Below are 14,669 nucleotides of genomic sequence, written 5' to 3'. Positions count from 1 at the left end.
TGGGATTACAGGCCCCTGATACTGCACCTGGCTAATTTTTGTAGTTTTTATTTTTATTTATTATTTTTGAGATGGAGTTCCGCTCTTGTCACCCAGGCTGGAGTGCAATGGCGCGATCTTGGCTCACTGCAACCTCTGCCTCCTGGGTTCAGACAATTCTCCTGCCTCAGCCTCCTGAGTAGCTGGGATTACAGGCACGCGCCACCATGCCCAGCTAATTTTTGTATTTTTAGTAGAGATGGGGTTTCACCTTGTTGACCAGGATGGTCTCGATCTCTTGACCTCGTGATCCACCCGCCTCTGTCTCCCAAAGTGCTGGGATTATAGGTGTGAGCCACCGCACCCGGCCTTTTGTAGTTTTTAGTAGAGACGAGGGTCTCACCATCTTGGCCAGGCTGATTTTGAACTCCTGACCTAGTGATCCACCCACCTCAGCCTTCCAAAGTACTGAGATTACAGGCGGGAGCCACTGCACCCGGCCCCAAGATCACTGCTTTAATCTACATCAAATAATAAATAAGTTAATAGTTGAAATTAATAAATTTGAATTAATATAGATAATTAAATACTGTCTACTAAGTCAATAGACATTCAAAGACAAGCTTTAATAAGAGACATCAAGGTGCAGGGCAGAGGGAGGGGGTGGCCCCGGGGAATTCTGAATGTCTGGGTCCCTGGGGCCAGAGGAGTTGGGGTGTACATTCTCCCCGCCCAGCACGGGGGTGGTGCTGCTCACATCTGGCCCGGGTCTTGCCTAACACATGTTCTGGTAAACACTCGGTCAGGGCACCCTCTGTTTTTTCCAGTCCCGAAGCTCCCCGCAGTAATCCACACCCCCGCCCCACCCCTCTCCTGGGACACGGATTCAGTGTCCCCGGTGGGTCACCTGGTCTTTCTGGCCTGTGATGTGATTCGAGTGGTGCTATCTTTAACCTCGGGCAGGGTTGTTCCCTCCCCGTCAACACTGCTCGGGTGACAGTCCTGGAATCTTGTGGGGGTGGCGGCCCTGGGGTCTGGCAAAGCCACCGGGGCCTGCCTGTGTCCCCTGCTGCTGCCCCAGGGAGTCAGAGGAGGACTCGGAATTCCCAGCGGCGAGACGCATTCGTGTATTTGTTCATTCACTCCTTCACTCGTTCAGCCCCTATTAACAGGGCGTGGGACAGACCCTGGCCTGAGTGCTTGAGGACATGACAGTGACAGAGACTCTCAAAGGGCTGGGGAGGGTCTGAGGGTCTGAGAAGGTTATTGACCGAGGCCGGGCACGGTGGCTCACCCCTGTAATCCCAGCACTTTGGGAGGCCAAGGCGGGCGGATCACTAGGTCAAGAGTTTGAGACCATCCTGGGCAACATGGTGAAACCCCGTCTCTACTAAAACACAAAAAATTAGCAGGGTGTGGTGGTGCGCGCCTGTAGCCCCAGCTACTCAGGAGGCTGAGGCAGGGGAATCACTTGAACTTGGGAGTGGAGGTGGCAGTAAGCTGAGATGGAGGGAGCCACAGCACTCCAGCCTGGCGACAGAGCAAGACGTCACACACACACACAGACAAAAAAAAGGTCACTGGCCGAGTAGACGAGCAATTGAGTAGAACCCCAGACCCCAGACTGGCAGCAGCAGGCTGGGAAGGGCAGCGGGCAAGTGGGAGGGCCTGGGAGGGGCAGTGGGCGAGTGGGAGGGCCTGGGAGGGGCAGCGGGCGAGTGGGAGGGCCTGGGAGGGGCAGCGGGCGAGTGGGAGAGCCCCCAGGCCCCGCCCTCCCAGGTCAGCCTGGGCTGCCTGGCTCTCGACATCTTTCAGCAGGGGTGAGGCTTTGACCCCAATGCTTCCCTCCCGGCTGGGTTAGCTCAGGAAAGCCCCTGCCCCTCTCTGCGAGCCTGTTTCTCAGCTACAAAGGACTTGGGTCACCCTCCTGGCTCTGGCCTGAGGCACTCCACTTGACTCATCTGAGCTTTTTTCCTTCACTTATCAATGGCAGGTAGTCATTTTATTTTATTATCTATGTATTTATTTATTTGAGACAGTCTTGCTCTGTCACCCAGGCTGGAGTGCAGTGGCGAGATCTCGGCTCACCGCAATGTCCACCTCCCGGTTTCAATCGATTCTCCCGCCTCAGCCTCCCGAGTAGCTGGGATTACAGGCGCCCACCACCATGCCCGGCTCATTTTTGTATTTTTTTTTTTTTTTAAGATGGGCTTTCACCATGTTGGTCAGGCTGGTCTTGAACTCCCGACCTCAGGTGATCCACCCGCCTTGGCCTCCAAAGTGCTTCGATTACAGGCGTGAGCCACCATGCCCAGCCTTTTTATTATTATTTTAAATAGAGACGGGGTTTCACCAAGTTGGTCATGCTGGTCTCGAACTCCTCCTGATCCACCTGCCTCAGCCTCCCAAAGTGCTGGGATTATAGGTGTGAGCCACTGCGTCCGGCCCAGGTAGTAATTTTTTTATTGGGGACTTTTTTTGCTGCCCTCGATGGCAGCGATGGCCCCATTTTAAGCAACCCACATTACGAATGGGTTACAGACCCTCTGGGGGTCCTGCCCAGCCCAGGCCAGTTGGCACATCCCACTCCTGGGCTACTAGGACCGGGTCAGGGAAGAACATGGGATCCAGGCTGGTCCAATCAGAGCAAATGGGTTTTGACTGGGAGATGCTCTCTTTTCTCCTGGTGGTGATCTTGGGACGCCCGTGTCTCAGGGGAGCAGTCAACCAGGTCTTTAGAAATAACTGGGAGCTGCTGGATCAGCCCTCACCTGAAACTGGTGGAGCGTTAAGATGGCTTTCATCTTAAGAGGGCTGTTTTTCCTACTTTATTATTATTATTATTATTATTTTAGTTTAGTTTTTTGAGACGGAGTCTCAGTCTCACTCTGCCGCCCAGGCTGCAGTGCAGTGGCGTGATCTTGGCTCACTGCAACCTCCGCCTGCCAGGTTCAAGTAATTCCCCTGCCTCAGCCTTCCAAGTAGCTGGGACGACAGGTGCATGCCACTGCACCCGGCTTTTTTGTACTGTTAGTAGAGACAGGGTTTCACCATGTTGGCCAGACTGGTGTTGAACTCCTGACCTCAGGTGATCCACCCACCTTGGCCTCCCAAAGTGCTGAGATTACAGGCGTAAGCCACCAGGCCCGGCCTATTATTTTCTTATTTTTCTTCCATCCATGGGAGTCTGATAAGTTTTTCCTCCTTTAGAGGGCTGTTGTGTAAACAGGCGGTGCATTTAACCACAGAGAATGGTGCCTGGCATACAGCATGTGCTCAATAAATGCTCACTAGCACTGTCTCCCAGGAGGCAGCTTTGAGGGCACCTGTTGATTCAAATCCACTCCTCTGATGCAACAGGACAGTCACACGACGGCCCAACGGCTGTCACCTGTGGCACTGCCCAGTTCCTAATGAAACCAGATGGCAGGTGAGTAAAAGCAAGAGACGGGAGACGCCCACCCTCGGGAGAAGAGCCCTCCCACCCAAGGTGCCACAGAAGCAGCAGGAGCCCCACAGCAGGGCCTCTCCCCACTGCCATGTGAGATGAGGGCACGGGGATTAACCAAACGTTGGTATCAACGGCTCAGTCCTTATCCCCAGGGGGGCCTGGAACCCGCCTGGCAATATGTCGGGGGCTCAGCAAAATCCCACAGACCCAGCTAACGGGGAGCTGCTTTCTGTCTGGTGGGGGTGTGACTTTTCTAATATGGAGAAAACCAGAATTTTAGAATGGAACAAGTTTACACAAGGAGGTGAGATGAGATGGCAGATAAAGAAAAGGGCCCGGTGCAGTGGCTCACACCTATAATCCCAGAATCTAGGGAGGCTGAGGTGGGTGGATCACCTGAGGTCAGGAATGTGAGATCAGCCTGGCCAACGTGGTGAAGCTCATCTCTGGTGGGGTGCGGATGCTCACGCCTGTAATCCCAGCACTTTGGAAGGCCAAGGGGGTCAGGAGTTCGAAACCAGCCTGGCCAGCATGGTGAAACTCCATCTCTACTAAAAATACAAAAATTAGCCGGGCGTGGTGGTGTGAGCCTGTAATCCCAGCTACTGGGGAGGCTGAGGCAGAATTGCTTGAACCCGGGAGGCAGAGGTTGCAGCGAGCGGAGATCACGCCACTATACTCCAGCCTGGGCGACAGAATGAGACTCCGTCTCAGAACAAAGAAACCCTGTCTCTACTGAAAATACAAAAATTAGCTGGGCATGGTGGCACGCTACTTGGGAGGATGAGGCTGGAGAATCGCTGGAACCCGAAGCAGAGGTTGCTGAGATTGCGCCACTGCACTCCAGCCTGGGCGACTGAGCAAGACTCCATCTCAATTAAAAAAATAAAAAAAGGAAAAGAAAAAAGGAAGGGGGATTTCCCCACTAAGCCTGAACGAGCTCTAGGAAACCCAAGCTCACCAAAGACGCCTACGGTTCTGTGTGGGAGTCTGGCTGGAAGGTGGGCTGGGTTCCATCAAAACACAGGCAGCTACTCGCCGCCATCCCGTCCCAGCCCCCCGAGGGGACCTGTCAACTCCATCCTCCCCACCTTAAAGGAACCGCCCTTTTCTTCTAGAGGTAAGCTGCCATAAAGCAGGGGTTTGGACTACGTTGGCGGTTTTGCTTTTTTTTTTAATTAAAGGTCCCACTTTGTCGCTCAGGGGGGAGTGCAGTGGTGCAGTCACTGCAGCCTCGACCTCCTAGGCTCAAGTGATCCTCCCACCTCAGCCTCCGGAGAAGCTGGGATTATAGGTGTGTGCCACCGTTCCCAGTTAATTTAAAACCTTACCTGTAGAGACAGAGGTCTGTTTGCCAGGCTTCCCGAGGTGCTGGGATTACAGGTGTGAGCCACTGTGCCAGGCCTATTTTTTATTTCTGGAAAGACTGGGTCTCACTATGTTGCCCAGGCTTAAAAAAAAAAAAAACAGCAACAGGCCAGGCACGGTGGCTCACCTGAGGTCAGGACTTCGAGACCAGCCTGGCCAACATAGTAAAACCCTGTCTCTACTAAAAACATAAAAATTAGCCAGGTGGGGTAGCAGGAGTCTATAATCCCAGCTTCTGGGGAGGCTGAGACAGGACTGCTTTGAACCCAGGAGGCAGAAGTTGCAGTGAGCTGAGATTGCACCACTGCACTCCAGCCTGAGCGACAAAAAGCAAAACTCCGTCTCAAAAAATAAAAACGCAGTAACATATCGGCTTGCAAATGAAATTTTATACAAAGCCCCAGTATATAACACAGAGGCCAGGTGCAGCGGCTCATGCCTGTAATTCCAGCACTTTGGGAGGCTGAAGTGAGAGGACTGCTTGAGCCCAGGAGCTTGAGACCAGCCTGGTCAACATGGTGACGCCTGTCTCCATTAAAAATACAAAAATTAGCCAGGTGTGGTGGTGTGCACCTGTAATACCAGCCACTCAGGAGGCTGAGGCGGGAGGATAATCGAACCTGGGAGGAGGAGGCCGACGTAGGCAGAGATTGTGCCACTGCACTCCAGCCTGGGTGACAGAGATCCTGTCTCAAAAAAATCAAAATAAAAGGCCCCAGTTATAACACAGAAACTCCTGTAGCAAGGGGAGGCCGCCCTAGGGCTCTCTGTTCACTCCAACCAACGCCATGGGCTTCCCCACACGTGTCCAACTCACCCCCCCATCAACCCACAGCAAAGACGCATCAGGTGATTCTCTTCAAATAATCTCTTTAATGGCTTAAAACACCAGCGTGCAGACTCCCGATGTAAACGGCCTCATTTCTGTGCTTTGGGAGGGACAGGGACGGCGTTTCCCACTTTGGCTGAGTTAAGTGAAAACCTTGTCTTGTAAATAAATAATTTCCTAACTAACACGGCAGAAAAAAAAAAAAGAAAAAGAAAAAGAAAAATCCAAACGAGACCTAGTTTCCCTCCGGGGACAGGATGTTTCTGGACACCCACGGTCGCTGCCCCTCCTAAGGGCCTGGCAGGGGCTACGCCACAGGGAGGGTGTGGTAAGAATGGCCTCCCTTCTGCCATTTACTGCTGTCCGACGCCAGCCAGGAACCCGCTCACACCTGCCGGGGCTGATGCAGTCTCGCTCTTGGGAACAATCTCGCTGGGGCGGGTCTTCTGGCAGCTGCAACGCTTCACCCTGAGTGATGGGGACCGGAGACGCTGTGCAAACCTCGGCTGGCAGGCGGGTCCTGACACTCACCATCTTAGCTGGTGGATTTGTCGCATTAAGACTGTCCTCGGGCCTTTTCCATGAATACTTGGGTCCCGGTCCTTGGAGCAGCTGAAAAAACAGCTCGGGCCACCTGTGGATGCGCTCACAATGAAATCAGAGGCCGTGCGGGGTTTGCCAGGCAGACTGGCCTGCAGTTTTAACTCGGGAGACAGCAGGGCAGACCCAAACCAACTGTGCCAGTTCTTGCTGGGTGGCAAAGTGGTGTCAAGCTTTGCAGTCACTACTCATTTCTGCCTGGAAGAACGGTTCTCTTTCTAACGAGGATGTAAAATCGGAAAGCCTGTAAAGGCCATCGAGTAATTTTATAGAAACGTACGGTCACCCGTCTTATAGGGACCGACCCCGAGGACTTTCATGTAGCTCATCAATTTCTTCACAGAGAGAGCTCAGTCCCTGTGGCCTTCTCAGCCATCTCAGGCACCACAAAATCCTCACTGCTTGAAATTCACTTATGGAGTCCAACAAACAACTTTCTTAAAAAAAAAAAAAAAAAGGCAGTAAAATCTGAGAACTTCTGTGCAATGCTTGCAGCCTGCCCACGTAGTAAACAGAACAGCAAACCAACCGAACGCTATGCAAATGGCAGGCTGCCCTGGGCAGAGCCCTGCCCCTCTGCTCAGGGACGATGGCGGCACTGGAGCAGGGCGTGATCGTGCTGAAAGAAACCAGAGGTGGTCTCACCCCTTGACTTTCGGGCTCTTATCTCGGCAGCCCCTACTCCCAACACTGCATTCAGCACATGGAGTTATCCGGCCTCGCAAAGCGCCAAGGGGAGGCAGACTGCCCTCAACTTCTCCCTGTGTTTCTAGCAGGGAAGGCAGGCGATGGCTTCAGTCCCTCCACCTCTAGGTAGGTAACAAGGCAAAGGCCTCCGTAACCTGGGCAGTCAGGATGTGGGGAAGGTCCTGTGTCTTTTTTTTTTCTTCCTAACTCAGAATGAGCGAACGGGCTCCTAGAGAAAGAGCCTTCTCTGAGCACGTGACCCTGACAGCTTCTAGCACCAAAGGCTCACTAACTCCTCCGACCCTGTCTGCAGGTCAAGGGGATGGGAGGCAGAAGAACCCTTCACCAGATTCGTGGCCGAAGGAGGCAAGAACGAGTATCTGCTGCCTCCCACCCCAGTGTCTCCCCCTCAGCAGAAGGGAGAGGTGAGCGTGAGGCCGTTCAGGGCAGGTCAGTGCAGCTCAATGAACGCCTCCAGCTCCTCAGGGATGAAGCCCTTGTACGGAATCTTGTTCTTGTCTAGGGCCCGGGCCGCAAGGCACTGCAGGGTCACGTAGTTGAAGGGCTGCATGGTGCCCCTGGCCAGCAGCTTCTCGTCCAGCAGTTCATAGGCTGTCTTCTTGAAGGCGTTGGTGGCATCCATGTGGGCCCCGGCTTCCATCAGGGCGTTCATGATTGCCGGGCAGTTGTTCTGGGCTGCTATGTGTAGGGGGGTGTTGTTGTCAAAATCCCTGCTGTCAGGGTCGGCCCCGCAGTCTAGCAGCACTTTGACTACGTGCAGGGAGGGGAATATGCCCACGGGGTAGCGGCCCACCTTTGTGGTGTCCTTGTCCACAGCCATGTGCAGAGGCGTGAAGCCGTTCTTGCCGCGGGGCGCGCACTTGAGCAGGCGGTAGACGGTCTGGTGCTTCAGGTGCTCCTGGCTGGGGGTGCACTCCACTTTCTCCAACAGGTAGAGCAGATGGAGGATGATGGCCAGCGCCTTGGTGAACTGAGCCGAGTCTCCGGGCTCCTTGGGCAGCTGCAGGGCGCGTTCCACTTCCCGGACCCCTTTGGTGAGAACCCCCATGAGGTCTGCAAAGCCGATCTGTGTGCCCAGGCTGCCCTTGGCCGCCCGGTCCTGCAGCACATAGGAGAAGAGTTCGGCGAAGGAGAGGAAGCTGCTGGCGGTCATGGGGCTCAGAGGCTCCAGGTTGCTCTGCTGCATGTCCAGAGCGTACTTCCACAAGCGGATGCAGCGCTCGAAATTGCCCGAGTCGGCGTACACCGCGCCCCTGTAACGGATATAGTAGGAAGTGTCCGGGTGTGAGGGACCCAGGATGCGCTCGCGGATCAACAGCGCCTGCATGCGCATCTCGTCGGGGTCTGTGATCAGCGCCTCCAGCTCCTCCGTGGTGTTGACCTCCCTGGAATAGTCATAGGCCAGGACCAGCTGCGGGGGCTCCGGTTTGGGCAGGTACTCGCCCCCCTGGTGACGCAGCTCCATGGCCCGTCTCCAGTGTTTGAGGGCACCAAGCAGATCTCGTTTCTTATCCACATACGTAGCTCCCAGCAATTCCAAGGCTTCCACGGCAGCTTCTCGGCTGGTGGGACAGCAGCTTTCATAAGATTCCCCGTTCAGTGGTTCCTCCGGGGAGGAGCGGCAGCATGGAGCCCCCTGAGGCTGTGCACACCCCTGGCTGGTGGAGGGGCCTTCTTGGGGCAGCCCAGGCTGGGCCTCTCCCCCTGCGACCTGCTCCTGGCCGGGCTGCTCCTGGATGAGGTACTCCACGATGTTGGTGTGGCCCGTAACGCTGGCCGCGAGCAGAGGGGTCATACCGTAGCCATCACGTTCCATGCGGGCCTTGCACCCCAGCAGCAGCTGCAGGATCTCCAGGCTGCCGGACTCGGCGCAGTCGTGCAAGGCCGTGTTGCCCTTGGCGCTGCGCCGGTTAACCTGGGCGCCCTGCTCCAGCAGGTAGCGGGCGATCTCGCGGTGGCCCTTGTAGCATGAGATCATGAGGCACGTGTGGCCGTGCCGGTTCGCAACCTCCAGGTCGGCCTGGTGTTCGCCGACCAGGTAGCGCACCACCTCCAGGTGGCCGTCGAAGCAGGCGGCGCGCAGGGGCGTGGAGTTGGTGCGCGTGGTGCGGTTCACCGAGGCCCCGCGGCGCAGCAGGCTACGCACCACGTCCAGGTGGCCGGCGGCGGAGGCGGCCCACAGCGGCGGCGCGCCCTCGATGGTCTCGCCATCGAAGTGCACCGAGCCACCGGCCTCCACGCTCGCGCCGCACCGGTCCACCAGGTACTCCACCACATCCAGGTGGCCGTAGCGGGCGGCGATGAGCAGCGGCGTCCCGCCGCCGGCCACCTCGCCTGTCAGTTCGTCCAGTTCCTCCCGGCTCCGGCCGCTGAGCAGCTTCTGGAGCAGCTGCAGCTTGCCGTCGCGGGCGGCGTTGTACACGGCGGTGCGGAGGTCCATGGTCTGGGCCTCCGCCAGGCCATGGGCCGGCCGCCGGGGGACGGGGAGACGGAGGATCAGAGCCCGGACGGGCTTGGGGCAACCTTCACCGTCTCCCTCGCCGCCATCTTAGGGGCTCCTCGGGCGGAACAAAATGGCTGCCGCGACCCAACGAATGGGAGAACGCCGGGAAATGGAGTCCTCTGCGCGGGCCCACTCTGTATAACAAAGAAGGAATCTTGGGGGATTAAGACTACACTTCCCAAGAGGCCACAGGCCAGCCTTTGCGAGCTGTGAGCGCGCGGCATGGTGGGAATTGCCGTTCCAATCACAGCGCGTGGCAGCGGACGCTAGCAATTTGAGGACTACAATTCCCTTCATGCCGCGCGACACGACCTCGCTTGTGGGAACGGCGAAATTTGGTGACGTACTTCCTGTGGCTGTCTCTGCGTCAGAGCCTATTGAAAAAGCAGGCGCCGTACCCTTAATGACTACATTTCCCAAAAGGAATCGCGAGCGACTCAGCCAATCAGGACCGAGATCGAAGGCTAAGCGCGGCCAGAGGAGGTGCGTCTGATTCGGAGCATAAGCGAGCGGCTCACCGGCAGGGGGCGCCGGGAGGAGGCCGAAAAGCCGGTCAGGACCAAAATGTGTTTAGCTGAGAGGACAGGCAGAGAGGTAAGGGTCAAAATCGCGCGCCCACTTCTTCTTGGTCCATTCATTTATCCATTCATTTACATACATGTATTTATAGGCTAAGCATGTGTCAGAATTTCCTTCCCTTATTTTACTGATGTATTTATTTTATTTCTTCTCTTTCAATAACTTGGTTTAGTTTTTGTTTTTGACACGGAGTCTCACAAGTTGCCCAGGCTGGAGTGCAATGCCTCAGTCTCGGCTCACTGCAGCCTCTGCCTCGCAGGCTCAAGAGATTCTCCTGCCTCAGCCTCTCGAGTAGTCGGGACAACAGGTGTCCGCCACCACAAGAAGCTAATTTTTGTATTTTTAGTAGAGGCAGGGTGGGTTTTGCCATGTTGGCCAGGCTGGTCTCGAACTCCTGGCCTCGGGCGATACGCCCACCTTGGCCTCCCAAAGTGCTAGGATTACCGGCGTGAGCCACTGTGCCGGGTCTGACATGCTGATTTCAATTCCTTTAGATAAATACCCGGAAGTGGGATGGCCGGATCATCTGGAAGTTCAATTTTAATTTTTTTTCGGAAAGTCTATACCTTTTTCTATAATGGCAATACTAATTAAAATTACCATAAATAAGGCCAGGAGCGGTGGCTGACACCTGTAATCCCAACACCTTGGGAGGCTGAGGCCGGTGGATCATGGGGTCAGGAGTTTGAGACCAGCCTGGCCAACATAGAGAAACCCCTTCTCTACTAAAAATGCAAAAATTAGCTGGGCGTGGTGGTGCACACCTGTAATCCCAGCTACTCGGGAGGCTGAGGCAGGAGAATCTCTTAAACATGGGAGGCCGAGGTTGTGGTGAGCAGAGATCACACCACTGCACTCCAGCCTGGGCAACAGAGTGAGACTCCGCCTCAAAAAAAAAAAAAAAAATTACCATCAATAGTGTGTAAGCATTCTCTTCAAATCCTTGCCAACATCCGTTACCTTTCATCTTTTTGACAATAGCTATTCTAGCAATTGTAAGGTGATCCGTTTCCCTGCATTATTTGACAACAATGAGTTTATTTTATGAAAAAGAAATCTTGGCCGGGCGCGGGGCTCACGCCTGTAATCCCAGCACTTTGGGAGGCCGAGACGGGTGGATCACGAGGTCAAGAGATCGAGACCGTCCTGGTCAACATGGTGAAACCCCGTCTCTACTAAAAATACAAAAATTAGCTGGGCACGGTGGTGCGTGCCTGTAATCCCAGCTACTCAGGAGGCTGAGGCAGGAGAATTGCCTGAACCCAGGAGGCGGAGGTTGCGGTGAGCCGAGATCGCGCCATTGCACTCCAGCCTGGGTAACAAGAGCGAAACTCCATCTCAAAAAAAAAAAATTAATTCACTAGAGGGAGTGAGGTCCAGTCATAGGACAGAGCTTGAAGCTGCATGTTTAAATATCCACTTTTGGGGCTGCCAGGGTGCACCTGGGCGTGAGACCATTCCGGGACATGAGCAGCTCCAGCCAGATGGGCCCTGGTCGGCCCCTGGGACACTCTTTTTGCCTCTTACAACATTTGGCGCCATAGGGAAGCTAAGCTTTTTGCGGGAAAATACTTTTTTTCTTTTTGAGATGGAGTTTCGCTCTTGTTACCCAGGCTGGAGTGCAATGGCGTGATCTCGGCTCACCTCAACCTCCACCTCCTGGGTTCAGGCAATTCTCCTGCCTCAGCCTCCTGAGTAGCTGGGATTACAGGCACGTGCCACCTTGCCCAGCTAATTTTTTGTATTTTTTGTAGAGACGGGTTTTCACCATGTTGACCAGGATGGTCTCGATCTCTTGACCTTGTGATCCACCCGCCTCGGCCTCCCAAAGTGCTGGGATCACAGGCTTGAGCCACTGCACCTGGTGCCCACTACTCTGTTCTATGACTCCTAGGTGGTAGCTGGAAATCATTATTGTTTCGAGTATTTACACCCAGGGTAACGGGCAAATGCTAGCACTCAGCAAAGCTTCTCCCTCCAACTGCCTGGGAAGTTGCGGTGAGCCGAGATCGCGCCACTGCACTCCAGGCTGGGCGAAAGAGAGGCTTTATCTCAAAGAACAAACAAACAAAAAAGAATTTACGGCCAGGCACAGTGGCTCACGCCTGTAATCCCAGCACTTTGGGGGGCTGAGGTGGGTGGATCACCTGAGGTCAGGAGTTCAAGACCAGCCTGGCCATCAGGCCATCATGGTGAAACCCCATCTAGAAAAAAAAAAAAAAACGAACTTACCTCACTTACGTTGATATGTTGGTGTACACTGGCTCACAAAGCCGATCGGTACATTTTCAGGATTTTTTTTCCCAGCGAGGTGTTAATCATAGCAAGTGTTGGAAATTAAGGCTGAGCATGATGGCCTACCCCTATAACCCCAGGATTCGGCGGGGAAGGTCGAGGTGGGAGGATTCTTTGAGCCATTTTTTTTTTTTGAGACGGGGTCTCGCTCTATTGCCCAGGCTGGAGTGCAGTGCCTATTCACAGGCACCATCCCACTATTGATCGGCACGGGAGTTTTAACCTGCTCAGTTTCCGACCTGGGCCGGTTCACCCCTCCTTAGGCAACCTGGTGGTCCCCCGCTCCCGGGAGGTCACCATATTGATGCTGAACACCCGATCGGCACAGCGCACTACAGCCCAGAACTCCTGGGCTCAAGCGATCCTCCAGCCTCAGCCTCCCACGTAGCTGGGACTACAGGCACGCGCCACTATGCCCAGCAAGACTGTTTTTTTTTCCTCTATAGCACACACCACTTTCCAACCGAGCCTGCTGTATACGTGTTTAGAATGTTTGTTCAGGGACTCTGCTGTGTTCACAGCTGCGTTCCTGTTTCTAAAGCAGAGTAGGTGTGCAATAAATACATGTGGAGGCCGGGCTCGGTGGCTCACGCCTGTAATCCCAGCACTTTGGGAAGCCGAGGTGGGTGGATCACCTGAGGTCAGGAGTTCGAGACCAGCCTGACCAACACAGAGAAACCCATCTCTAATAAAAATACAAAACTAGCCTGGCGTGGTGGTAGGCACTGGTAATCCGAGCTACTCTGGAGGCTGAGGCAGGAGAATCGCTGGAACCCAGGAGGTGGAGGTTACGGTGAGCCAAGATCACGCCATTGCACTCCAGCCCGGGCAACAAGAGCAAAACTCTGTCTCAAATAATAATAATAACAACCAATTAAAAATATATATATATATCTGCAGAATGAATAAAGGGATCACCCCGGGAAGCACGTTCCAGCCACGGGACCGCCCTATGATTCTGTGGTGCTGGCACATTTTGGGGGTCTCCAGTGTTTTCTGTCATCTGATTTTTTTTTTTTTTTTTTTTTTTTGAGACAGAGTGTTGCTGTTGTTACCCAGGCTGGAGTGCAATGGCGCGATCTCGGCTCACCGCAACCTCCGCCTCCTGGGTTCAGGCAATTCTCCCGCCTCAGCCTCCTGAGTAGCTGGGATTACAGGCACGCGCCACCATGCCCAGCTAATTTTTTGTATTTTTAGTAGAGATGGGGTTTCACCATGTTGACCAGGATGGTCTCGATCTCTCGACCTCGTGATCCACCCACCTCGGCCTCCCAAAGTGCTGGGATTATAAGCGTGAGCCACCGCACCCGGCCTCTGTCATCTGATTTTTAAATTTTTCCTGCAGACTTGCTGGTTTCCAAGGATGCAGCCATGAAGAGACACAGTGGGGGCTAGGATCGGTTCGTGACTGTGGCCCACGCCAGGCGAGCTCCGCGCCCCAGCCCCTCTGCCATCTGTGTGCCTGTTCTCCTGCTACCTGTCCCCAAGCCAGGCTCCAGGCTTGCAAATATCCCCCTGCCATGCATCGGCACAGCTCAGGCGGCCGGCCAGGCACACACCGCAGGGTGTCATTAGCTGCAGCGCCTAACCTGCGAAGGCCAGGGAGGTGACGGGGACAGCTAGGGACGTGTCGAACCCCACCGGGGGGTTTTCATCCTAAGATGCCTTCCTTTTTTTTTTTAATGAAAAAATATTTTCCTCATTCAGATAAATAGAGAAAAAGACAAAATAGACGACATCATAGCAATGCCAAAGGTGAGATAGATTGATTTAACTCACAGATTGGTGTATTCCATCTTTACTTAGAGGCTACTGCGTGTCTGCTCTGATTCCGGAGCTTAAAACTAGACCAGGGAGCAAAATAAACCAAACAGACCCTTAAAAGAAAAAATTTTTAAATGTTTTTGGGGTACAAGTGGTTTTTGTGGATTAATTGGATAGTGGTGAAGCCTGAGATTTTGGCACACCCATCACCCAAGCAGAGCGCTTCGTACTCAGTCTATAGTTTGCTGGGGTTTTTTGTGTTGTTTTGGTTTGGGTTTTTTTTTTTTTTTTTTTTTGAGACGGAGTTTCGCTCTTGTTACCCCGGCTGGAGTGCAATGGTGCTGTCTTGCAACCTCCGCCTCCTGGGTTCAGACAATTCTCCTGCCTCAGCCTCCTGAGTAGCTGGGATTACAGGCACGCGCCACCATGCCCAGCTAATTTTTTGTATTTTTAGTAGAGACGGAGTTTCACCATGTTGACCAGGATGGTCTCGATCTCTTGACCTTGTGATCCACCCGCCTCGGCCTCCCAAAGTGCTGGGATTACAGGCGTGAGCCACCGCGCCCGGCCCAGGTTTGGGTTTTTTTGAGAAA

General features: G+C 54.2%; 1 protein-coding gene across 1 annotated transcript; it reads right to left on the bottom strand.

Annotated features, from left to right (window-relative positions):
• Positions 1-5,651: 5,651 nt before the first annotated feature.
• On the bottom strand, positions 5,652-9,496 carry FEM1A (fem-1 homolog A). Its single transcript, XM_002761605.6, has one exon. It carries the CDS (start codon positions 9,373-9,375, stop codon positions 7,366-7,368), a length of 2,010 nt encoding a protein of 669 aa, XP_002761651.1. The 5' UTR covers positions 9,376-9,496; the 3' UTR covers positions 5,652-7,365.
• Between the last annotated feature and the right edge of the window lie 5,173 nt (positions 9,497-14,669).

The sequence above is a fragment of the Callithrix jacchus genome, chromosome 22 (genome assembly GCF_049354715.1).
Source record: "Callithrix jacchus isolate 240 chromosome 22, calJac240_pri, whole genome shotgun sequence".
Taxonomy (NCBI): domain Eukaryota; kingdom Metazoa; phylum Chordata; class Mammalia; order Primates; family Cebidae; genus Callithrix; species Callithrix jacchus.
Note: the sequence above shows the minus strand (reverse complement) of the source record. Positions and strands in the feature narration are given on the sequence as shown.

Excerpts from the sequence above, each read along its gene's own strand:
- FEM1A (XM_002761605.6), bottom strand. The coding sequence starts at position 9,375 with ATGGACCTCCGCACCGCCGTGTACAACGCCGCCCGCGACGGCAAGCTG.